General features: G+C 42.2%; 1 protein-coding gene across 1 annotated transcript in view; it reads left to right on the plus strand.

Annotated features, from left to right (window-relative positions):
* CACNA2D3 (calcium voltage-gated channel auxiliary subunit alpha2delta 3) overlaps nt 1–25406 on the plus strand; it is a 791777-nt gene that overhangs the window by 136427 nt on the left and 629944 nt on the right. The window contains exon 3 of the mRNA XM_061195439.1: nt 18377–18493. Within this exon, the coding sequence (XP_061051422.1) occupies nt 18377–18493 (117 nt within the window). The remainder of the gene's footprint in view (nt 1–18376; nt 18494–25406) is intronic.

The following is a 25406-nucleotide window of genomic DNA, read 5'->3' on the forward strand; positions in this document are numbered from 1 at the left end:
CTTTTCCTTTTTCCCGTTCCCCACCACAGCAGTTTCACAGGAAGGTCTGATCCGTCTTGCTGCTTTCTTATTTCTCACCCTGGGCACCCATCGCACGGACCCAGGTCTGCTGGAGAGGGAATCTTACTAACATAAGATGGATGAGTTTGGACACAGAGAGGTCTGCATTTCCTAGGATAACATTTGTCTTTATTTTAAATCATCAAAACAGCATTTAAGTGAGAACAGGGATCCATGCATGCTTTTATTTGGCGTGTTTTCCAATCACTGGCATTACCCTCTAATAATAGGATGTGTACGCGATATGATATAGAGGCCACTGGGCTGCATAGCAGTCATTAGCTTTCCCTCAAAAACAAAAGGAGAGGCTGCCATTTGAATAATGATCCCTGGCTGTTTTCTTTGTACATGGGCCATTTCCTTAATTAGGTTTCAAGCTTCATCTCTGTTGTTTCTAACTAAAAAGCCCAGTGAGAGAGAGACAAATTGTATTGTGGGGAAAAGGGAGAGGAATGTGTTTCATGCAGAATAAAGGGCAGATGAGTAAAATGGGAGATCAGTGGATGCCCAACAATCAGGCCAACTTCGGCAGAGCCGAGCTTGTGTCTGGGCTGAGTTCAGCATCTTTCGAGGTCAGGGGGACCTTTCTGCACACCCAAAGGAATATCTCTCCTGCTTCCTATCTAGAGTTTGTGATCCAGGTCTCAGAATTTGTCTTTAGGGTCACTTTTTCCTTCACTGTACCTTGAAATGACCTTGGTAGCATATCTCTCAGACACCATGCTTAGGAGTCAGCCTGGGTTCGAATCCTACCCTGCTGTGAACTGGCTCCGTGACCTTTGGCAAACCATGTCATTCCTCATAACCTGAGGTTGTTCTTTGGTAAAACGGAGGTGATAATAGTAGCTACCTGTTGTGGGATTAAACTATTTACTTTTTATATGAAGCACTTAGTGCATGGGACAGGGTGAATGCTCAGTTAAGTTTGGGGTGCTACAGCTGCTGTGGTTATTATTGTCATTATTATTAGCCTCTGAGGGAGAGTCCTAGCAGAGGGTTTAGGACAGATGCAGTATTATTTCATAACCCAGTCTGTAGTGAGGAAAAGGGAGCCGGCATGTTGGAGCCATAAATTACAAAGAACATTGACAACTTCATTTATTTTCTCTTAGAGTGTTGTGTTTTCTCACCTGTTGTTTTTAACTTCTGAACTCCCTGAGTTGCTGAAGATGGTGTCATATTTTGAATCTACGGAATATGGTAGGAAATAACTTTGAAGTTAAACTGGGGCCTTGGTTTATAAGTTCCATGTTCTCAAATCAGTGTACTTTGTGTATTAATGCTGAATGTTTCAAAAAAAAAAAACTGAACAAACAGCAGCAACACAGCTTTCCTGACATACCCATGTAGGAATTCTTCTTTATTTCCTCAGTGAGCCTCCCTCCTCACCTCCTCTCCTGCAGCTCTATGCATGGAGAATATGGAGGTGAAACCCACAGTCTCTTTCCTTTAGACCTCAGTTTGTGGTCCTGGGACCAATAGCACCTGCATCATCAGGGGACTTGTTAGAAATGCAGAATCTCCAGCCCCACTCCAGATCTGAATCAGAATCTGCATTTTAATAACCCCCCCTCCGGAGATTCATATGCATATTAAACTATGTCAAGTGTTGTGGTATCTCACTCATTTGGAGGAGGGATCAGTAAGTTAGTTGGACCAAAGTCTTACCCTGGGGAATGAGGGGACTTCCTACAGATGGTGACCCTTGATCAGGGTATTGACTGTGGAGCAGGAGTTGGCTGGGGAGAGGGAAGGGTGGGAGCAAATAGAGGGAGGGAGGAGCTTCTAAAAGAAAAAATTGGATGTACAAAGCCCATTATGGCAAGATCATTTGACCTGCTGCCGTTACTTTTTTTTTTTAAATGATTTTTTTTTTTTTAATTTATATATTTATTTATGGCTGTGTTGGGTCTTCGTTTCTGTGCGAGGGCTTTCTCCCGTTGCGGCAAGCGGGGGCCACTCTTCATCGCGGTGCGAGGGCCTCTCACTGTCGTGGCCTCTCCTGTTGCGGAGCACAGGCTCCAGACGCGCAGGCTGAGTAATTGTGGCTCACGGGCCCAGTCACTCCGCAGCATGTGGGATCTTCCCAGACCAGGGCTCGAACCCGTGTCCCCTGCATTGGCAGGCAGATTCTCAACCACTGCGCCACCAGGGAAGCCCCACCGTTACTTTTTGTTTCCTGGATCCTTTTTAGCACTCACACAGGGCGTGTGCTTGGGTCATGTGAAATAATTTTTGGACAGCACAGAAGCACTTTGCTTCCCGAACTCTGATATATGAAATGGGGATTTATAAAACAGACAGATGGAGAGGTATTACCACTCTGCAAGGAGATGACTCAACTGTCAGATTAATTCCTTGGGAGTAAGAAGGAAAGTGTATGGGTGGACTTTGAAGTCCTCCATCTGGGACTGGATCCAGACTTTGCCACTTGTGGGAAGAAACTTGGGCCAGTTGGTAGCCTCTGTGAGTCTCGGAGTCTTCATTTGTGACGTGTGCTTTTGGATACTTCACTGGGAAGTTCATGCTTCTTGACCTTCAGATATGTGGTTCCATAATTTTTTAAGTAGTCAGTGCTTTATAGCCTAACTGAAACATCGTAATAATGAGGACAAGGCTAAAGGGACATGCACCACACTCCTGGTCCAGGGCTGTGGGATAACTGCCCCCCATTCTGTTTGCAAGGAGAATGTTGGCCCAAGTGAGTGCCTTCATTGGGTGCTTCTTCAACTAATGTGTACTTCGTGTTTTTAAAGTTAATTCTCACTTTCTGTTTTTGGTTGATGTTCCAATTTTTTCCTTTTCCTTTCCTTATTCTGGTTAACCTTTTGTAGCCTACCACTGTATTTAATGAAAGATGAATGAATTAAGGGAAACATGGTGATAACAAGGAAATGGAACAGCTAAAAAAACATTTCAATTACTGAGAGAGACCATGGAACACAAAATGCAGGCAAAAAACGGCATGTAAGTAAATTCAGGGCTCGTATATTAAGTACAATTCACCTTGAATTCAGAAAAGGGAACTTTTTCAGTAAAGAGTAAGTGACAAGATTTGAAAAGAGTCCCCCCAGGGAAAGAGGATTAACAAAAGGAGACATTGTAGAATGAAATAGAAGTGAATTAACAAATCGATTTTCTGTAAGGGTTAGAAGACACAAGATTTATTTGGAAGATAAATATTTGGTAATTCAAACCTGTAAGTGTTTTGTTGCTGGTTTTTACCCAGTGAAGCTGTGCCCGCAGTGAAACTCTTATGGTTGATGAACGTGGAATGGTGTAGATCCTGTAAAAGGCTGCCAGACCTCTTTCTTCCCTTGGCATTTATTTTGGTGGTCTAAAGGATGAACTGGTTTTTTTTTTTTAATTAATTAATTTTTTGGCTGCATTGGGTCTTCGTTGCTGTGCGTGGGCTTTCTCCAGTTGCGGCGAGCGGGGGGCTACTCTTCGCTGCGGTACGCGGGCTTCTCATTGCGGTGGCTTTTCTCTGTTGCGGAGCACAGGCTCTAGGCACACGGGCTGCAGTAGCTGGGGCTCGCGGGCTCTAGAGCGCAGGCTCAGTAGTTGTGGCGCACGGGCTTAGTTGCTCCGCGGCATGTGGGATCTTCCTGGACCAGGGATCGAACCCGTGTCCCTTGCACTGGCAGGCGGATTCTTAATCACTGCGCCACCAGGGAAGTCCGGATGAACTGTTTTGTACTTACACTTCCTGGGGACATAATTTGAAAATATACCCCATAGGTATGTATAGGATTATCTCACTTTGATTATAAAGAAACAACTACACTTATGATCTTACATTTCAAAAATGGAAAATATCTGTAAGGATCTTAATCACAGGGTAGCCCCTTGTATTTTGGGGAAGTGAGACTAGGGTTTTTTGTTTTCTTTTATTTGCTTACATCCACCTTCTGGTTGTTCTTCCTACAGTGAGAACATTTTGCTTTTAGAATAAGAAAAAAGTCTCATTTTACCTTCAACTATTTTAGGAGAGTTATTAAGGGAAGTCAGAGCATGGGATCTGGAGCCAGCCTGCCTGCACTTGAATTTCACCCTTACTGTTCTGTTTTTCTCCATCTTAGACTTTACTTTTCCCATTTGAAAAGCAATATTGCAAAATACATTTAGAAAACTGGAAAAATTCATCCAAAATTCTGCCACCCTAACCCAGCCATGGTTAGAATTTTGTCGTGGTCCCTCCCAGTGTCTTTTGCTTTGTGTTTTTACATGGCTTTAATTATAGACGAAATGTACGTCACTTAGCAGTTATGTCACGAGCAGAGTTCTATGATGGTATGCAGTTGCACACGCATCGGGTGAAATACTTTTTTGACACAGTCGTCTAGTAGCTGTGGACAAAGGTCAGGCTTGTTCAATGGGTTGTTTAATTCATGTCTCAAGTGTAGGCCTTCTGAGCCAGTCACATTCCTCTTTTCAGATTATGAGGCATTTATTATATTTTTATACCAATGATTACTAAATTTCTTTGGACTTGACACTTTATGTATTTTTAATCACACAAATAATACATGAATGTATGCTCTTTGTGAAGAATTCTAATAACCCAGTGGTTACATAAGGAAAAAATTATAGTTCTCTTCAGCTCTGCTTGAAGACCCTGGCCTGAGATAAATATTGTTTCCAGTTTGGTGTTTACCCTTCCCTGATCCATTTGAGAAATCATCATTTATTTACAGAGCACCCAGGGAAACTCGTAATCTACACTTATAAAGACAGCAAAGCCATCTGCCAGAATTAATTGTTACAGGAAATGTCCATAATTTGGTGTGTATGTTTAATATACATAAACCTTAAATTGGATTGTAAATATATGCTAATGATCAGACAGTGCATGTGACATATACCAGTGGTCAAAAACAGGCATTGTATATCCTGATGCTGCATGTGAATCAGGGGCAGATGCCCTGTCACTATTCACACATAGGGTGACCTTTTCTGGGACCTCTTGCTGTTCTTGGGGAGTGCATAGGGGTGCTTAACCTGTGTCCCCGCCATGGAGGGAATTCAGGGGGCTATGAACTTGGGTGGGAAAAAAGCAACACCTTTTATTTTCACCAACCTCTAACTGAAACTTATTACTTTAGCTTACAAATGTAGGTAACAAGCCACAGCAGTTCCTATGACTTTGTCACCAACAGAAATCACAAATCTTCTCGTGGCATATCGTAGCTGATGCAGATATCTCTTTGCTATTGATGCTTATCCTTGACATCCATGGCTGTGGCAGTATAGTCTTACCGCTAGTTCTTGTTATTTAATGCGCTGATGAAGAAACATCTACATTACTGCATCACAAATTGATGGTTTAAACATTTTGAAAACTGAATTTCAATATAATTGGTTTCCTTCCTATGTGTTTCCTCTTCTGCATTTGAAAATATTCTTAGAAGGGGTCCATGGGCTTCACCAGATGCCAGAGCAGCCACTCCCCCAACTCCCCCAACTCCCCCACCCACAAATTCCCATCTTAAAGGCATACCATAGTATAGTAATAAGAATAAGGTGGATGTATTGATTAATTTCCTTCTTTTTTCCTAAATATGTTCTAGGAGAAAAAATATTGGTAGCATAATGATTGTGTGTGTGTGTGTGTGTGAGAGAGAGAGAGAGAGAGAGAGCGAGCAGAACATTAGTTAACATATCCTAGGACTCTAGAATTCTTCAAAGCGCTGTAGAAAAGTCCCCATTTCAAGAGGAATGTGTGGGCTTCTCTCAACATGCCTATAGATTCCTCGACTTCAGGGTCTTATTTCCATGCCTAGCAACCCCCAATGCATGAGGAATCAAAGTGCTTTTGGTCATACATGGGGGTCTCTAGGGGAGGGCAGCCTCAGGTCCTGAGCCCCTGCATGGCCAGGGAACCCCAAATGGTGAAAAGGACCTGGGCTCTTTCCGCACTGGCTGGGACCCTGGTGAGCCAGGTGGGCATCTGTCCCTTATTGGCCTGGGCTGGCTGCTGCCCACTAGATGCCTTAGACTCAGTGGTGCTCATAGCAGTGCCTGCTTCAAGGATTGGCGGTAGATGCCAGAAGCCATCCACACACTGTCCAGCACATCACTGCCCTGTGGGAGATGTGAGCCCATGTTATTCTGTCTCAGGCTCCTCATGTGAAGATGAATGAGGAGGAAGATGTTTAGAGATATTCTGTATCTGGGCCCCAGAGTGTTCAAAGAAATGGACTCAGTGGGAGATTTCACAGAAAAACATAGATTTCTGGCTTCTCTTAACAAATGGAAGATTGGGTAACCACAGTGTGCCCCTCACCCTACAGAGATCAGCAGAAGCTAAAAAGTGGCCACCATTTAGGATGAGACAGAAGCTCTGCTGTTTGCTGCAGGCCCCAGACTGGCCCGAGTCTGTCGCCTGATATGACCCATCTGGCCTCTGGAGGCGTTTGAATTATGGCTTCTGAAATGGATTATTCCTAAGTTCCTTTTGGATTCTAACACTGTGACTTTAAAGATATTGGGGGAAAGTCCTGTGTGCTGGGCTTTGTGAAGGATGTCAGAAAATCATTTGATTCTGAAGTTGGTGACATTTAAATTTTTAGAGGGCTCAGATTATGTTTTTGCATCTCGGCCTAGGGGAGGCCCTGTATAATGTCTGCACTTTTGTTGATGGTGGGTGAAATGGGAGGGGGTCACCTGCTGCAAACCCCTCAAGCACCTGTGGACAGGTGGAAGGAAGGCAGTATTTCTGTGAAGGATGCTGATGCTACGAACCATTTTTCTTAGTCTCTGATATCAGCAGCAGGGAATTCTATACCAGAATCTTTTTACAAAGGAAGCTTTAAACACGAGAAGGAAGACCTAGTCTTCATCTCTTCCTTTCAACAGAAGGGAGGGTGGGTTGATAACTATTAAGCACCATCTCACCATGGTTCTCTACACTCACCAAAGAAAAGCTAGGGTTTAGCTGTGCCGTATTCAGTTTGTAGTTGATGGAGTTAGTTTGGAGTTGATGGAGTTAAAGATTCATTCAGATGCAGGGTCATAACACTCATTTCCAGCTTTTGGCTCTGTAGTACAGAAACCACTTGAGCAGCTGCAAATAGTATTAGCTCTAAGCTTGTCACGGTCTTCCAGACTTATTCATTGATTGCCTTCGATTTCCAGGACATCTCAGATATAGAATTAAAAAGACTTTAGTTAAGCCAATTAACTTTGTGGCACCTGGGCAACGAATATCCTATGCTAAAGAAGGTCATTGATGTTATTGAAAAAGCAGTTTTATTTGAGCTGGGATTAAAGAAATTGGACAAAAGGTCTAAGAATTGTTTATAATGTGTTCCTTTCTGTGTTGCAAGATCTTGGCCTTTACCATCGGCACCTGACCATAATTACACATACAAGTGGTTGGGTAGATTGTGACTTGATTGCACCAGCTCTAAAGTATCCATCATGCAGATGGTTCCCAGCCAAGTTTTAATCTGAGGTTTCATCTAGCAACAGTTTATATCAGGTGTTTAAAGTGTGGTGGTTACAAGCATGGACTCTGGGGCCATGTTGCCTGTATTCAAATCCAGACAGCTAACACACACCCCTGATGATTTAAGTTCCCATTTCCACGGTGTTGACTTAGAGCCTGGAAATGGCTCCCCAGCCACCTGTTCTATTTCCAGGGCCCTCTTACTTTGGGTTGGGCTGGGTGGCTGGTTACTACCAGTGGAATGTGAACAGAGCTGATGCATGTCACTTCCAGGCTAAGGAGTTCAAGAAGCAAGTGCATCTTCTCCATCCCTTCCCCCTGCATCTCCTGGCTGAATGCAAAAGACTCTAGTGCCTGAGGGGAGAGCAGAGACACCTGATGGAAGGATCCTGGGTCCCTGAATCACTATGTGAAAGACTGGCGACAAAGAACCCCCTCAAGGGAGGGTTACATGAACAAGAAGTAAACCTCTATTGTGTTAAGCCACTGAGGTTTTGGGATATTTTTTATTATAGTAGCTAGTGTCTCCTGAATTAATACAACCACTTACTAGTGGTCCAACCTTAGCTAAGTTACCTTATTTCTCTGTGCCTCAGTTCCCTAACCTGTAAAATGGGGGGAAATAATATCTACCTGACCCAAAGTACGTAATAAATGCTGGTTGCTATTATTAATAATAAATGATTATTGTTGTTGTTATTGTTCCCGCTGATCCTTGGGGAGTAGGAAGAATGAATTATTTTAAATTGGAACATCAGAAAAATGTGTTTGAAAAAAGTAAGCCACAAGAAATAATCTATACAAGTAGTCCAGGCTTTGTAAAGTAATGGCTTATTATTTGCAGTTTGGCTGTAGTTAAATTTGTTGGTATACGTAAAACACACTCATAAATGCGTACAATGAGATTTGTCTTCTCTAACACGCATGGTCCTGTAATCATTATTTTGGCTTTTCGTGTTGTGAGGATGTATGTACAGCATAAATATTCATATTTCAGAACCTCAGATCCCCATGCAGTAATCCAGAAAATATCCAGGAACTGGAGTTTTTTTTTAATAAGCATTGAGACCATTTGTTTTTGTTCAGTAGACAGATGAATTTCCCAATTTTGAAGCAGTATGTTACACTGCCATGCTAGGGCAAAGATGGTTGTATCAACAGCAGGTTTAGTAGCTTGCCTCTGACTTAATTTCCCTTGTATAAAACAGGAATCTAATGCAGCATTCACACTCAGTTTTATCACCACAGAGCTAAAATTTATCAGTGGCATTTGTCCAGTTGACTACGTGAAACAGTAAAAGCTTATGACACTTATTTGGACTTAAAAAACAAAAAGAGTATAGACAGTAAAACAGGGAGAGGGAAGATATCCATCTTTTAATTCAGGACCTGACAATCTGAAAGTAGTAGAAATCTGTCAGAGACCACCCACAGCAGAGCCACCTGCTCTGAAGAGCAGTCTCTCTAGAACTCTTGATTTAGTAGGGCATTCCCCATAGCTCGCTGGGAACAAAGGCTCCAGGGGCACTGGGGCTGGGGACCCCAATACTTCTTGTGACAATGCTTTCTTGAGGTGAGTATCAGAAAGCACCTTGAGAAGTAATTTAGACCACACCACTCCTTCTCCTGACAGCCCTCCCCACCCCGCCCCCACCACCCCACTCAAGCTGGAAGTTCTTAAAAACATGCTGAGGAAAACTACCGCCTTCAATGGTGGTTCATTCCCATGCTTCTCACCCCACAGAACAAGAACTGCCTATAGGTGATGTTCCAGATTCCTCAAGTGGTCCACATTTGCCGCAGCCCTGCCGAAGTCAGAGTCCAGCTGCTCCCTGCCTCCTCTCTGCTTATTCTTTGGTGGTAATTTAGTGCCCTGTCCTCCTCTCTCTTCTCTCATTCCTAAACAGGGTCCCTCATTCTTATGCAAATTATCTCTTGTTCTGATGGCTTTGACAGAGAAAAACTGCATTCGTCAAGGATGTTCCTCAGACTTAACTAGATCTGGAAGAGCACTGCATTAATAATGGGTGGGGTTTTGTTTTGACCCTGGAGACACTTGATTGGAATATCTCTGTGAAACAGAATGATTTGTACAAAATGGCATTTTCCATTTTCGAATAGAAAAATATTCTTCTGTGACCTAGAGTTCCATGAATTCAGCTAGGTTTGTTGTTGTTATGGTTAAGAAGAAGTGTTTCTAACATCAGCTTAAAGGATTTAGAAATATATTTACTTGGAAACGTAATTGCTTTGGAGTGTTGTATTTTGAAGTGACACTTCCACATGCGATAATTGATTGGAGAGGAATACTAAGTACATTTATGTCATAATAAAAAAATGACACTGCCTATAAGGAGAGAATCCAGAAATTGTAGATGGTTAGTTTTTATTGCAACATCTTTAGTAACATATCTGAAAACTGTCATCCACCCTTACACAAATACAGACTTCTAGCATCCAGTTTCTGCCAGAAGGGAGCCATCCCCACAGAGTTACTGTTGAAGACCCCCTCAGTGCCTTGGGAATGTATTTGAAAAATGCCATTGCCCACGGCAACATTCAGAGGTAGTTCATCTGTTAGGTTATGACCTTGGCTGAGAGTTTTTTCTTGTTGAGGCAAGAGAATTTCCTTTTTCAGAACTTATAGAACAAATGTTGGCATGTATTACCACTTCTGCCATCATCATCAACATTTTTTGAGTGCTTTACTCTGTGTCCAGCGTGCTGCCAGGGACTTTACACACTCGACCTCATTTGATCATCCTGGGAACAGTAGGAGGTCTGGTATAACCCACTCTACTATTGAAGGAAAAGAGGCCGATGGAGACTGAGCAACTCGTCACATTGCTAGGACTTGAATTTAGTACATCTGAATGGAGAGTCCTTGTTCTTAGCATCACACCAAATGGCCTAGCAAGTGGGATGCACATTGTTGATTTTCCTCAGACTTGAATCCTGGCCAGTGATTCTAAGCCAAGCAGGATGCTGCCACCAGGCTCCAAATCAATAGCATGCCAGCAAAATCCATTCAGATGCTTTCCCACCCATCTGATCATTGTCAGTCCCCTTTGCTACAAATAAGACAGAGGAGACAGAACAGGAACTGCATCACTTTCTCCCCACTGGAGGGACATATGATGAGCTTACATGCAATCTAAAGAGACTACCTTTCCCACTCTCCCCCGTCCCCCACCTCCCCCACCTCCCCTTGTTCCCACTGTTCATCAAACCTTGACCATAGATGTCCTGCCTCTGTTGACCAACCACCTTGTGATGGCTCATGACTGTCTCATTACACTGATAGGGTACTTTGTAAATTTCATCTCCCAGGAGGCAGGGAATTATATATGCTGTACAGTCATCTCCCTTTCTGCAACCCATGGCTAATTCATTGTTTTACATTCCTCCCTGGGACCCTCTTCCTACCTGCTGACCATCCTGTCATTCTTGTTCCTGGCCAATCTTCCATTGTTTACAAATCAGTTTGGGTTGCCCAAATTTCCTGCTACTCACCCCTCCCTACTCAGGGAGAAATATATGTCTGTGCTTTATAGACAGTTCTGCACTTAGTAGAAGACACACAACACTCTCCCACATCTGGCAGAAGTGACATACCTGCACTGCAGACAGGTGTGACCCTGGGAGGAGACACACACAGAACGGCTGTGTGGGATATCAGGGCTCAGGTTTCAATTGAAATAACCCGTGTGGCTCTGCTCCAACTTATTTATTATTTATTTTTAATAAAAAGAACCAAAAAATTAGCCTCCTTATATCCCAAGGGAACATGTATATTTGTCATTGTTCCCCCCACCTGCCTACACATGGTAGGCAGTTTGTACATATTTGTTAAATGAATGAAAATAGCAGTGATTTCAGTTTAGGTTCCTTTTTTGTATTGGTGTGATCCTTACTTCAGTAGTTGGTTTAATGATTTTACCTCTGGTACTGTGGCTATTTCAAAACTTGAAGGAATGAGACTAAGACCAAAAATTGAATCTTAAGGTAGGAACATGAGGCATCTTCCACTTTTATGTAACAAGCCACCTTTAAGTGTTCTGGGCTTAGCCTGTATGGGTTGCTTTCCCAGTAATAGGGTTTACTGGGAAACGGGGTCAGGGGCTTTTAAGGGAAGTGCTGGAGGCTTAGGGGTGGGATGGGGAAGCAGGCCAGTTTCTTTCAAGTCGTGGGCTTTGAGGCAAGCTCTCCAGATTCTCACTTGGGGACAAGCAGGTCTTTGCTTTATCATCTCCTCCCCTGGACCTTCTGTCAATCCTCATTGAGTGATTTAATTATACTGACTCTAGAGATGTAATTTCAGTTTGTGATGAGAAAATTTGGCCAAGAGACCATGTTCAGATGTTCCAGCTCTCTTTGGCTAATGGTACTCCTGCATCCATCCTCTGCAAGAGGGTATTTTTTGCTGGTGCCGAGCACACTCAGAGCACCTCTTCTTTTTTGGGCTTCTATACTAATTAACTGTGATTGATCAGAAGCCTCCTGACTGGAGCCCCCTCTCTGGGGACTGTTCCAGGTGACTCACTCCTAGATATGCAGTTAGCCTGTAGGAAAAAAATGACCCAAAGGTATGAACAACATTAAGTGTTCTGACAGTGAAGTAGTGCTTTTCTCTTCCTGGTGTTTGTGTGAAATGATGTGGCAAAATAGATGCTACAGAAATAATGCATTTCTCTGTCTCCCTTCTCAAATGATAAATGTTCTTGGCTCATCACAAGATTTCTTGCCAAATGCTGATTCTGCTAACAGAAGGAATGGAAGCTTCAGATGTTCCCCTGTGACAGAGGGAATAAAAAGTTTCTAAGGCTGCCTTCCTTCTGTGTCATGAATGCTGAGAGGTGCTCTTGCGAAGGGCTGTGTTCTGCCTCGACCCTGGTCTTGGCTAAAGCCACAGGCTGTGTTACTCAGGTGTCACTAGCTACTGCCCCAATCCAGGGGGAGGCCCAGAGGATGGACGGGGGTGGCAGAGTGAAGAACATCAGCGTCATCAACCACCTTGTTGGAATTTCTCTGCTCCATTAAAAGCGTCAGTTCAGGAAGGCATTGGTATGAAAATACAACATGTACTAGAATCCTCTGTAGCAGAAATTCCAAGAGGGAAAAACAGGGGAGCACGAAGATTTAGAGTGGCCCGTTTTGTGTGGGCACTGTGCTGGGAGCTTTCATAGACGTCCTCCCAGTAACCCTCCAGAGCAGCCCTGGAAGATGGGCATCATTATCTCTGGTATTCTGATCGAGGACACTGAGACCCAGGAGGCTAAGCAATTTCCTTAAAGTGGCATGGCCAACCAGCCCAAACAGCTGCCGTGTCTGACCATCAGACCTGTTGATGTCTCCCAGGGAGCCCACCTCTCATTCTCTGACTCTTCTAACTTTTTTTCCAGTGCTATCTCCCAAGTCCTAGCTACCCCAGCCTCCCAATTTCTTGTCTCCATCCAGTTTTATGTCCCTCCTTCCCACTCTGCACACTGAGATTTTTCAAAACCACAAATCCAGTCATTGGGTCCTTCCTCCCCTTAAATCCTTCAGTGACTCTGGTTGTTGTCTGTCTCCACACCCTCAGCCTCCTACCCAAGTCAGGATAAAGCCCAAACTCTTCATCCTAGCACACTACCCTTGATGGCCTGGCCCTGCTCACTTCTTTGGCCTCGTCTCTCACCAGAGTCCCTCGTCCTGGCCATCCATGCACCAGTGAAGTGGAACAGGGGTAGTTCCCTGAGCTCCAGGCAGCCTCTTGCCCTGAACTCCATACCTACCGCTCCCTCTGCTCATCCCCTGTTGCATCTACCCTCTTCCCAGCCTAATCGTCCTGTAGGGTTCCAGAAAGATTGAGTGACTGCCTTGACCACCCCGTCAGTGTACTTACCACCATGTTGTATCTTCTTTGCCAGTTTACTCATCAGATCATTAGACCATGAGCTTTCTTCAACTTTGCATTACTTATCATGTTGTGCTTCGTGCCTCGTCCCCTGCCTAGCATACCATAGACACAAAATAGACATTTGTGGAACAAATAAATGGAGGGTTGGAGACAGAGGTCAAATGCAGACCGGCCTGAATCTTTAATTAGGTGGCATAGTGTCTCTTCCATGTTGGTCTTCCCCACTACCTTCATTTTGTGTGTTGGCAGAAACCCGCTGATACTTTCTGAATTCCTTTTCCCAGTTGAAGGATGCCTGTTTTTTGTTTTTTTGTTTGTTTGTTTGTTTTACTGTTTTTACACAAAACAAAGTAATTGCCAGAGCAGTCCTTGAGGCTGTAGAAAATAAAGCTTTACTGTTGTCATAGCTGTGTGCAGAGGCAAACCCCAGAGGAGGAGGAGTTTGGGGTATTTTGCCTCCAGGTCGTTCTTGGTACCTTGGAGAACAGACGGTTTGTAGCCCAAACACAGCCATGGTATTAATATATAATTAAGTCCCCTGGGCCGCTTTCAAGGGTCAAGAGCTGCATCTGCTCCTCTGGGGTCAGGCTCCAGGCTTGCGCCCTCAGAGGCCCAGTGGAGGGATAGCGTCCCCACCTGTGACATCCATTGTGCCCTGCCGCATGGCTTTTGCTCACTTGGAGCAGCCTCGTAAGCAGCTGCCGCCCTTGTTAACTGACCATGTCTCTAGTTTTAGGTATTTGACTCTCTCTTGGTGAGTCCAAGCCACTGTTGGCTACAAGATCAATGAAATAGGCATTGTGATGGCAGTGAAATGGGCCCTCTGAAACAAGTTCACAAATATTTAGACTATCAGTCCTTCACTCCCTACCCCCTAAGTTCAAAAGACCAAGCAATTCAAAGTCAGACCTTGCTAGGTTTAAAACTCACTCTCTAACCATTTGACTTTAAACAACTGACTAAACCTCTCTGTGCCTCAGTTCCCTATCTGCAACACGGGGATGACACGTGCCCCCCAGGGTAGCTGTGAGGATTAGACAAATTAATATGTGAAAATCTTCCGGCGCCGTGCTGGGCCTTTGACACACGGAGGACTAATTTTGCTGACTTCCTTAGGCTCTGCTAATGAAGACATCCTGCTTAACTACACAGATTCTAATTGGGACCACATTTCCCCAACAGAACTTTGTTATTAAGTGCCCATATTCTATTCTACATATAACTACACCTCTTATATTTTCTAATTTCCAAAAAAAAGTATGTTTATTATAAAAATTAGAAAATACAGGTAAGCAGAAAGAAGAAAGAAGAAAAATCATTTGCAGTAGCACAGCCAACTGTGAGCATTTGGCATCCGTCCTCACAGTGTGTTTGTGTGTATGTTTGTGTGTGTGTGTGTACGTGTAGGCAGATTAGTAATTTAAAACAAATTACTAATCACCCATTACTGTCTGTAGCCTATTGCAACATTCTGTATGCTAGTTTCCTGCATTCTTTTGCACAATTTGGGATGGCTGTGTGGAACTTGTTGTACCGTTGTAGCTTACTCTATCCAGTTGCTGGAGGTCATATTGCTTGGTTTCGTACAGTAGGTACGTTTTTGATGCTTTTGGTGTATATCACCATTCTAAGCCGCTAAGGGTTTGCAATTGATTAATGACTATCAGTTGGTTACTCTCTCTGTTCTTCAAAATCCTTTGATTCTAGCAAAGAGTAATGTCTCCTGGTAACAGTAACACATTACGTCATTCTGACCCAATTCCAACTGCCATTAACACATCTTGAAAAGCAGAGTGTTTTTTGCTTATGGGATAACTTCCCCAGGGTGGTGAGAAAGTAGTATGAGGCTTGGCTCATTGGCAAAGAGGACCCATTGTCACATGTCCTAAAGGGAGAGGGCTGAGGCTGGAAGAGGAATAGAACCAGTGAACTACTGAGTTTGTCCCAGATCTGGAATCCTTGGCTTGGCACAGAGCTTCATGTTGAGCTTACTTAGCTAGGTCACCAGGTACAAGGAGGCCTGGGAGACGCACAGCCCTCCATAAAATCGGCGGCTCCTTTTTCACAGAGCAGACTCGGAAGAAGAGAGGATGCGGGAAGGTCTCATTGAGAAGTCGGTGGATAGTCAGAGTTGAAAAAATTGATTCCCTTCTAGAAGTCTACTGGGAGAAAAAAACATGTAAATTATAGATATGACCAGAATAATGGGGCCCAATATAAAGATCAAAAGATTTAGGTAAAGGCTAATTGTGAAATACATTTTCTTTTTCTTTATCTTAAGCCTCTAGATCACCTTTAGTTTCACAATTACTTAAGACAGAGATTTATTTCACTGACTGTAAATATTAGACTAACATTAGCTTTGTTTTGTTTTACTCACTTCTTGAACTTTGTATTTTTGGTAGTGAATCAACCTTGCGTATAAGCTGGCCTTGGCTCTTGGCTTTTGGAGCACATCTGGCAGGCAGCAGAGAACCCCCAGAATTTTTGGCTCCAAAGAGATCATTGGCTTGCATTTGAACTTAGGGAAAGTTTCCAGTGACTGTTATTGAAGTTTTATTCATACACCAGAGGACACTGTTAGCCTGAGCCAGGCTTGGGCTGGCTGGAGTCCCACATCCTGGGCCAAGCCCATCAACCTCCCAAGGAGTGGGGAGGTCACACTTACAGGACCATCAGACAGTGCAGCTGCATCCTTACTTGCATCTTCCTTGTATTGTAGCATTGCAGTTGTTCTGCAACAAGCTTCATCCAGAGAAGTTCTGTGAGTGACTGCTGTGGGCTGGGGGGTGACCATGAGGACCTCAGCTCCTGGACCATGCAAGCTGTGATGCCAGGAGATATGAGCACAGAATGCTCTGGGAGCTTGGAGGGAGGGTGCAGCCTCCTCACCTTGGGGAACCAGGACAGCCTTGTCAAAGAGGAGGGGAAGGCTAGAAGAAGGAAGAGAAAGACTCTCAACATAAACACATAAGATTTTTATGGACATTTTCAGGGAGCAGGGAGAAGCACGTCACTTACAACTCATGGTCCATTATAGGACCATGCAGAGCCTTTCCGAGCATCTTTTAAACCATGTAGCAGATGTCTGTCTTGGTCCAGACTCAGGTGCTCCAGGATAGCACTTTTTAAAATTTCTTCAGGATCACTTTAATTCTGAGAAACTCCAAGCCCTGCACCTGACATCCAGGTTTGAGGCCCCAATGCCCAGTCCAAGTGTCTCTTCCTGCTTTTCTGACCTCCTGCTCTGCCAGTGCCCAGTGGGCACTGGGAGCTCTCTGTGGCCAGATGTCTCCAGGCTCTAGGGATTTCATTTTAGTCTTAGGGATTGAAAGAATCCTCTCTCTACATTTGTTTCCTTAGAGTCACTCCCTCTGTGCTTAAACTCTAATCTTGTCCTTTTAGGACACCCAGTGTTATTGCCTCAAAGGACTTGGAAATCTAAGCTAAGAAGGGAAGCATTTTATGTCATACACACATGCGCGCACACACACAAAGACTCACACACTCCCTTCCTTGGGGCAAGGAAAGACTGAGCCTCCTCCTGGTTTATATATTTGAAGGAGAAGTAGAGGAAATGGGGAGAAAATATAAATTCATATGTTAAAAATTTAAAAAGTTGTTATATTAAAAACAACTGCCATTAAAAAGTTGTTATATTTTCCATTTCAGAAATTGCTCTCAAGGTCTCTAGAGCCCAGATAACACGTGGAGCCTTTTGTTTTTCCTAAGTAGGAGCTTGGGGTAAGGGGTTAGTAACCGATTCAGGTTTTCCCTCCAAATGAGGGTAAATATAAGACCCCCAATATTTTTAGTTCTCCAGACTTTTCATAGCTACATAAATGTAAAGGATTCCTCTTGACATTAAAAGTATTTTGAGCTCCATTTGGAACTTTTTAAAATTAATAAGCAATATTTCTTTCCAGTGGGAACAAAATTAAATGTTTAGTTATATCAAACGTTTTGGCTTTAGGACTCCTTCATACACTTACACAATATTGAGGACTCCCAAGAGCTTATGCGAGTTGTATGTATAAATATTTGCCACATTTGAAATTAAAACCAAGAATTCATTAATTTAAAAATTAACAAATTCAAAACATAAAAACTCATTGCATGTTAACATATTGTACATAACATATTTTATTAAAAATAACTATATTTTAAAAAACAAATTAGAGGAGTGGCTTTTTTTTCTTTTTTGCAAATCTTTTCAAGGTTTGATTTAAGAGAAGACAGGTAGCTTCTCATATCTTTTTTTGTGGTCAATCTGTTGTGATTTGTTAAAATCAAGTAAGAAGACATGCCTTCATATAAATAAGCTGTTGGAAAAAAGGAGGACTTCATGGACCCTTGAAAGGGTCTCAGGGACCCTGCAGAGGTTCTTGGGCCACTTTGAGAACTGCCGATTTAGACAGATAAATTACCAGGGTATGTGATAGGTTTTAAATGAAAAGTTGTCTTTGAGAATTTGAGTATACTGTGGGTCAGATTAGTCGCTTATGAACAGACTAATTATGAAATCTTATATAATGGTTATTTTTGTATAAGAAATGTTGCTGTTTTAATGTTGTTTGTACTTAGTGTACATGCTTCTTTTTGTGAGTTCCTTGAGGATATATAGGAAGTCCTCAGTAATTGAAAGGAATTGAATTGAATTACTAAAATTGACAGCAAGGACTTTAACATTATAAAATGTCTATAAGATGCTGTGCTTTGATTGCTTTAGGGTTTATTTTTTTTCTGGGTGCTAGCTAAGCTTCAAGAGAACCAGAGCCAGTTTTCACATTTCTCTCTAGTTGGTTTAATAATTTTGAAATACAGTCCAATCTCCCCAAATCTAACAGAGACAGCCATATTATAACTTTATTTTTACTTATTCCTTTTAGGTAAATGTGCTCTGACGTTGTAGGCATGATGTTTTATGGTATGATGTGCCATGTTAATGTTGTCCTCCCTCCTTCCAGAAATACAAAGAGTATGAGAAAGACGTTGCCATAGAAGAAATTGATGGTCTCCAACTGGTGAAAAAGCTGGCAAAGAACATGGAAGAGATGTTTCACAAGAAGTCTGAAGCAGTGCGGGTAAGTGCCTCTGGTTTCTGCTCTGTACTGCCCGAAGACACAAAGGCAGCTGCAGGCAACTGGCATTGATGAACCCAACTCTCAGAGATCAAAGTTGACTCAGCCATGATGTACACACTTTCTTAAGTCTGGTTAACTAGGATAAGCAGTTACTAGGGGCACAATTACCCTTTCTCCACGTAAGGTTTAGGTGCCAGTTTTGGTCTTATGATTGTATGCCTTCAGTGGAGGTGTCCCTAATTGCACATCCACAGAAGATGGCCTCTGGCTGTGTAATGCATTCATTAATTGCCAAAGTACATTCAAGGGTACGTTGTGGTTGAACTAAGCAATTGTAAAAAAATTTAAGCAGTGTTTGCCAAAATATGGAATTGAAAATTTCTGTGGGGTAAATGAGTCTAGATGAAGTTGGAAGTTCTTTTTACCTCTATTGGAATATTACTGTAATTATAATGTTTATCTTGACTGGCAAGAGCTCCCTGAAAAATTTTTTTAAAATTTTTATTGGAGTATAGTTGATTTATAATGTTGTTTTAGTTTCAGGTGTACAGCAAAGTGAATAAGTTATACATATACATATATCCACAACTCTTGTTTAGATTCTTTACCCATATAGGCCATTACTCCTGAAATTTTATAGTAGCAGGAAGAACGGAACTGCAGTGCACATGTGCATCGTTTTGGATTTCCAAGATGGCCTCCAACTTTATTCCTTGTTGCTGACAAAACAGGGCATCTGAATTCTTGATTTAGGACATGTGACTGTTGCAATATCCTATGTTAATACCATATTGGCACATGATTATGGGAAAGAATTGCAATCTGAAGAGTTCTTTATTTCTAAAGTATAGTTTACTTACCTTTTAGTTTTATTATTTCCAGAATGACTTTATTATAAAAGTCCATTTCCTATTTTAGTTTTTCTCATCCTTAATTGGCCAAACCAAATTTCCGCAAGATATTTCTGCTTTAGACCTTATAATCCCACACATTTTCTTGTTTCTAAAACATTTTTGTACTGTTTTGATTTAGGGAAGGAGGGGCTGTAGTTTAGGTAAGAGCATGAGCTTGAACCTGGGTTCAGTATCTGCCTTTGTCACTTACTAAACTTCAACCTTCTGTAAAACAGCGTTCATGAGCCTCGATTTCCTCATCTTTAAAATGGGGAAAACTCTCACAGGGAGTGTGAAGATCAAACACAGTTGTGGTTTTGAGCCATTTAGCACAGAACCTGGCACATGAGCAGTGCTAAGTGAATAGTAACTTCTGCTGTTACTGTGATTATTAATTTAAATAAGATGAGACTTCTTGGTGGAAACTCTGAAGTGCCTTAAAAGAAAAAAAGTGCTTTTATCTGCCACAAAAATACTGCACTGACAGCCATTCCGGGGAGCTGCATGGTGGCCTCTGGTGTGTCTCTATATCACTCCCTTGAAGCAAGTGGTATTCTTCACAGACAGGGCAGCATGGTAGGCATTTGAATATAACAGGCAGAGAACCCTGAGATAAAAATTTTTTAAAAACCCCACACAATTACTATTTTCTATTTATAAAATGAACACCCCCTTTGTTGGAGCTTTTAGAATATACTGAAAAGTATCAGAGAAAAAAATCACTTAAAAGTCCCACCACGCAGCAGGAAACCAAGGCTTGTTTTCTTCCTTCTAGTCTTTTTTCTTTACACTTCTGTGCATGTCCTTCTATGTATTTTTCTTTTATCAAATTAGCAATAGTATTGCCTGTTTGCTTTTGTTGTATCCAGCTTTTTTTCACTTCTTTATCCCATTATAGTGTGAGCATTTTCTTGTGTCACTGTGTTTCGAGATTTTCTTAAATGGCTACATAACATTCCAATCTATGGGCGCGTGTGTCATAATTGATTTGATGTTCCTCTGTATCTGGATATTTAAGTTGTTTGTAAGCTTTGATATAAATAATGCTGAAGTAAATCTTCTTGTATGTTAACAGCACATCAGTAGACAGCACCGACTACGTGTTGGGTGCTTCTCTAAGGACTTTATATACATAAAGTATATATATGCCTTATCCTGATAACGGCCCTGTGATGGAAGTTACTATTATTATCCTCATTTTACAAAAGACGAGACTCAGAGCAGAAGTTAAGTCACTTCCTTGAGGTTACCTGGGGAGTGGGGGATGGACCCCAGGCACAGGGACCCCAGAGTCCACTTCCTTCATCACTTCCATGCCCTCAACATTGCATCCTTCAGTGTATGCTGATTTCCTTAAGATGAATTCCCAAACACAGAGACAGTTCCAAGGCTCTGAACCCATCTTTAAGGCTCTTTATGCATATGAAAATATTTCTGTCCAAATAAGGTCATGCCAATCCACAGTCCTTCTAGCAGGAGTGGTGTGTGAATGCACGTTTTCCTGAATCCTCAAAAAATGAATACAAATGTTTTGTTTTGTTTTAAATACTAGTAACAACATCATCAATTGAGAGAAGGAAATGCTATTATTGTCCCAAATTGGATTTCTTCGTGAATCACAGAATTTTGGAGTAGAAAGGGACATAAATATCCGTAGGTTCTGTCTGCAATTGACAGACAAGGAAGGCCTGGTGTCTGGAATTCATGGGGGCTTGTGCATCATGCTACCATCATGCAGAGTTCTAATCAGCAGCAGACCCTGCACCTGGGCACTCAGAGGCAGGGGCCCATGTGGTGGGTGAGACATGGGCTCTGGAATAGAGAGAACTGTTCCGAATCTCAGTTCTGCCCCAAGGTGTGAGGCTGGTGAGAAAAGCTGAATAAGCACATTGGACCTCTTCTCCTCACTCAGCTCCCTGGAGACGTTAGGACTCGATGACTTACTAATCCTTAGCTATGTTTATTGAGTTCACTAGGCACCAGGTCCTGTGCCAAGTACTTTGTACATGCCATCTCGTTTCATTCTTGCATCAGCCCTGGGAATGAGACACGTTACTATCATTGGTTTAGAGATGAGCAAACAGGCTTGGCCCCGGTTACTTGGGCAGGCTCAGTGGAGTTCCGTTGGCACCCAGGCTGTAGGATTATAGTGACTCTGTTTGTATCTGTGTCAAGTGTTTAGCACAGGCCTGGCAAACAGTAAAGGTTCAGTAAATGTTTGCTCTTAATGCTGGTTACAGGACCTCCCAGTTTGTGAATATGTAATAGTGAGAGAGTCTTGAAGCCTCAGGAAGTCCCTGGATGATGACAGGAGGGAACCTAATTTTGAAACCTTTTTGCTTTAAATTAGTGAGGTGAAAATAAAAAAGACTGATATGGTTGATGTGGTTCCTTGGAGATGGAAAAATGTTTTTTTTGCTCTATTTGAATTGAAATGTTCCCAGAGTAAAGCTATCCAAGATTCTCAGAATTATATATTTTATGTATTTTAAAATAGAGTTCAAGGCCCTTTGTAAGCACACTTGATGCCATAAAATTTAGGGTAACTGGTCCAGCAATATGTGGTTCTCCCCTGCTCCCAATCTTTAAAAAGGAAAGAGGGCTTGTATATCAAGTTGGGGTTTTGTCTGGAGACAGTTTCGTCACTGAGATCGGCCTGGTCCCTGTGTGGACTGTGCGTCTCCATTGGCAACAGTCACAGACCATGTGGCATTTGGAGTGAGACAAGGTGGCCACTGACAGGCCTCCTGGATGTTGGCTTATATTAAGGCCAGCGGAGCAGTGGGTGTGACTGTTTTTCATACTACAATTAAACCTCACTTCTCCAATAGGAAAGGTTGCTATCGCACATGGGACTTGTGATATTTTGAAGTGCAAAGACCTCAAATTCCAATTTGCCGGTGCGTTTGCGGTGGAGTCATCACTTGCCACGTTGCAGTAGAATGCTCCACTGTGCACCAGGCCCTGCCTTTCCAGTCCATGCCACACAATGAGCAGCGACCCCCTTCTCAAATGTCCCAGGAAAACACCGGATCTTAGAATTTGCTCCATCCGTGTCATGCACTGTGCCTAGCAACCTCCCCTTTCCGAGCCCCCATCCTCATCCCCGTCCCCAGCAATCCGAGTCAGGTCAGAGGCCCTGGTGCCTCCCCTAGTGCCTTCCTGCCAATAACTGACTTAGCACCAAGTGCTCATTGATGGTGGATGGCTGGGAGGACTCAAGAACACAGAGGAAAAAACTAGCTCACAAAAAATGCTGATTATTAAAATTTCCATTGATGTATATAAAATATTTATGAGACTGGCAGTAGCAATTTAGAAAACGGCAGTAACACCTTTAGTCTGGTAGAGGGAGGCTCAGTTAGTGCTAGGGGAAAAAAAAAAGAGTATTAGGGTAACGCAGTCCTTTAACATGCCTGTCACCTCTTGGCTGTTAAACAGTGTTGATCTTTTTCTCTGTCTCTTCGGGCTTGATTTCATCATTTCCCCCCATCACTTTTCCCAGTGATTAGTTGAATCAGAGTGATTTTTATCATACTCATCCCCTATTTGAATTACTCTCCACTATGCAATTATCCTATCACAGAAAATCCTATTTTTCTCCCCATCAGATGTCTGAAGTAAATGTGAAAGCCAGAGTGGCCTGCCCATTACATAACCTCTGCCATCTGATGGATAATGGACTATATGTAACTTTTATTTTTCCGGCTAGCAAATTACAAATAACCTTAGCTTCAATAATTGCCATTAACATAATGGTGCCATCATTATGGTAGCATTTCTTAACTAATATTTTCTAGCAATTTTTAATGCCACTGGTTTAAATAATTTTTTTCAATTCCACTCAGAGACTTGATGTAGGTTGTTTTAACATTAAACCACATCAGGTTTGATGCAGCAATGCTGCTTTTTGCTTTTGTGTATAAAGATTGCAACCAAAGCATCATCTCCCAACTTCTTTGTTCAAACATATTCATGCTACCAAGCCCTTGATTAATGTTGCTGAGCAATTTATCAAGTATTAAATCCCTATGAATGGACAGGAAATGGAATCAATTTGTTTTCAGTTCATTAACATTTCAAGGGAGATATTTCATATGCTGGACATGGAGGAAGTGATATGTTCTCTGCCAGCTGTGCACTCCCGTTGGGCCGTGTCTAAGTGACACCTGGAAGTGCTCGGCTGTGTTACAAGTCTGAGCTCATCTGAAATATTGATAGGAGGCAAATTTGACACAGCTTCCCTTTTTTCTGCTGATGGTGACAAACTCTTTTCCCTGATTGAGGGAAGGGAGAAGGCAAAGGATGTGCATTCCATGACAGTGGTGATAGGGACAGGCTGCCACTGCCTTTCCTTTGTCTTTAAAATCTGAGCCTTCAGTAGAAGTAGCACAAACCATCACACAGATGGAAGGATCATCTGAGGCTCCAGGGAATTCCAAGCAGGCACAACTAACCGTGCAGTTGGAGGAGAATCTGTAGGAAGTAGATCTGGATAACTGCGGGCATCTCTGATTATAGAGGTAGACTTTTAGGACAGATTCCAACACAGCCAGTGGGAAGTAATGATCCTCTGATTTCCTTATGGTCCATATAACCCAGATTAGCAGCACACCCTGAAAAAAGTAGATAAACCAAGGAAATGACAAACAGAATGACTTCTTAGAGAATTTATGAATTTATACTAGTGTTCTCCAGAATGGTTTTCTAAGGGTGAATTCCCCAGCATGGTTTTTTGCCTTTGATTGTGTGGAGCAACTTTGGGGTTATCACACTAATCTGCTTCAGAACTGTAATATCCTTCTGGCTTCCCTGGTGTTCCTGGGTTCGGGCCAGGCACTGGTCCGCACAGCTTTCTCTGCTGGGCTGTACCGAGTGCAGGCCTCCACAAACTTAAACACTTTTCAAAGAGACAGAAAGGATTCTAGGATGGTGTCTATTTTGGTAGCATATTAGGCAAAACATTAAGTATTTTATTTGCTGTTCAAATTTATTTTCTCCCCCAAACAATTAATTAGAAGTGGCTAAACAAAGAAACTTCATTGGAGACTATGAAAAGACATAGCAAGCAAGTTGCAGCTAAACTCACTAAGTGAAGAGTCTAGTCTGTTGTTTCCGAACTTTGGGTAAGATATTTCATAAATTTTAAAAGCACTCTGAAGCTCATACCTGCAAATAAACTTAATCCTGTTTCACTTATTTTCTGATTTATATTGATAAAATGATAAATTGAGCCCTTGAAAAAGACTGTTCTGCTTAAAAATAAACATCTGTGCTTCTGGGAAAAGCTAAAAGAGACTAGATTATATATTAAGGTTTTTCCCCTTCCTATAGCTACCTGCTGTTCATTGCGGAACTGATTCCCATTATAGCTGTACTGTGGAAAGTAATTGCTGTTGTACAGTAATTCAATTTCAGTGTATTCACGCATCAGTTCACTGATAGGGGCTTATCTGGAGAAACCTGGGACTTCAAAGCTTTTTATCGAGAAATTCCACATGCAGCAAGACATTTTTCCTAGGTAACGAATATCAGTTTTTGCATTTAATAAACATTTACCTTCCCAGAAAAATGAATTTTTTTTCCCCTGCAGAAGAGATTTACGCCAAACTTCCAAAAAGCCAGAGGGTACTATTAAAGTGACTTCCTCTAGCTGTTTTTTTGACTGGTACGTGTCTACATATGTATGTCTATAAAACACATCTATGTTTTTATGTAAATATATACACTGAGGCATGAAAAGCAGGATGCACCCAAGGAAGGCATGCTCTGACCAAAAATATGTGCTGCAGAAGCGTTTCATATCTACAGGGACTATGCAAACACTTGTGGTATAAAAACTCATCTATATCGGTAGGCATTGTGAAAATTGTTGGTGAGGCTGCTTTCAAAAGCATACCCATTAAGTTGGAAATAAAATCAACCATTTTGTTTACAAATTTCTGAATTAAGGAAAGATTCTTAAGATGGAACTGATTCTCCCTGTATAAAATGACTCTTAGGTTATAAGGACTCTTTTA

Source organism: Eubalaena glacialis, chromosome 7 (genome assembly GCF_028564815.1).
Source record: "Eubalaena glacialis isolate mEubGla1 chromosome 7, mEubGla1.1.hap2.+ XY, whole genome shotgun sequence".
NCBI classification, from domain to species: domain Eukaryota; kingdom Metazoa; phylum Chordata; class Mammalia; order Artiodactyla; family Balaenidae; genus Eubalaena; species Eubalaena glacialis.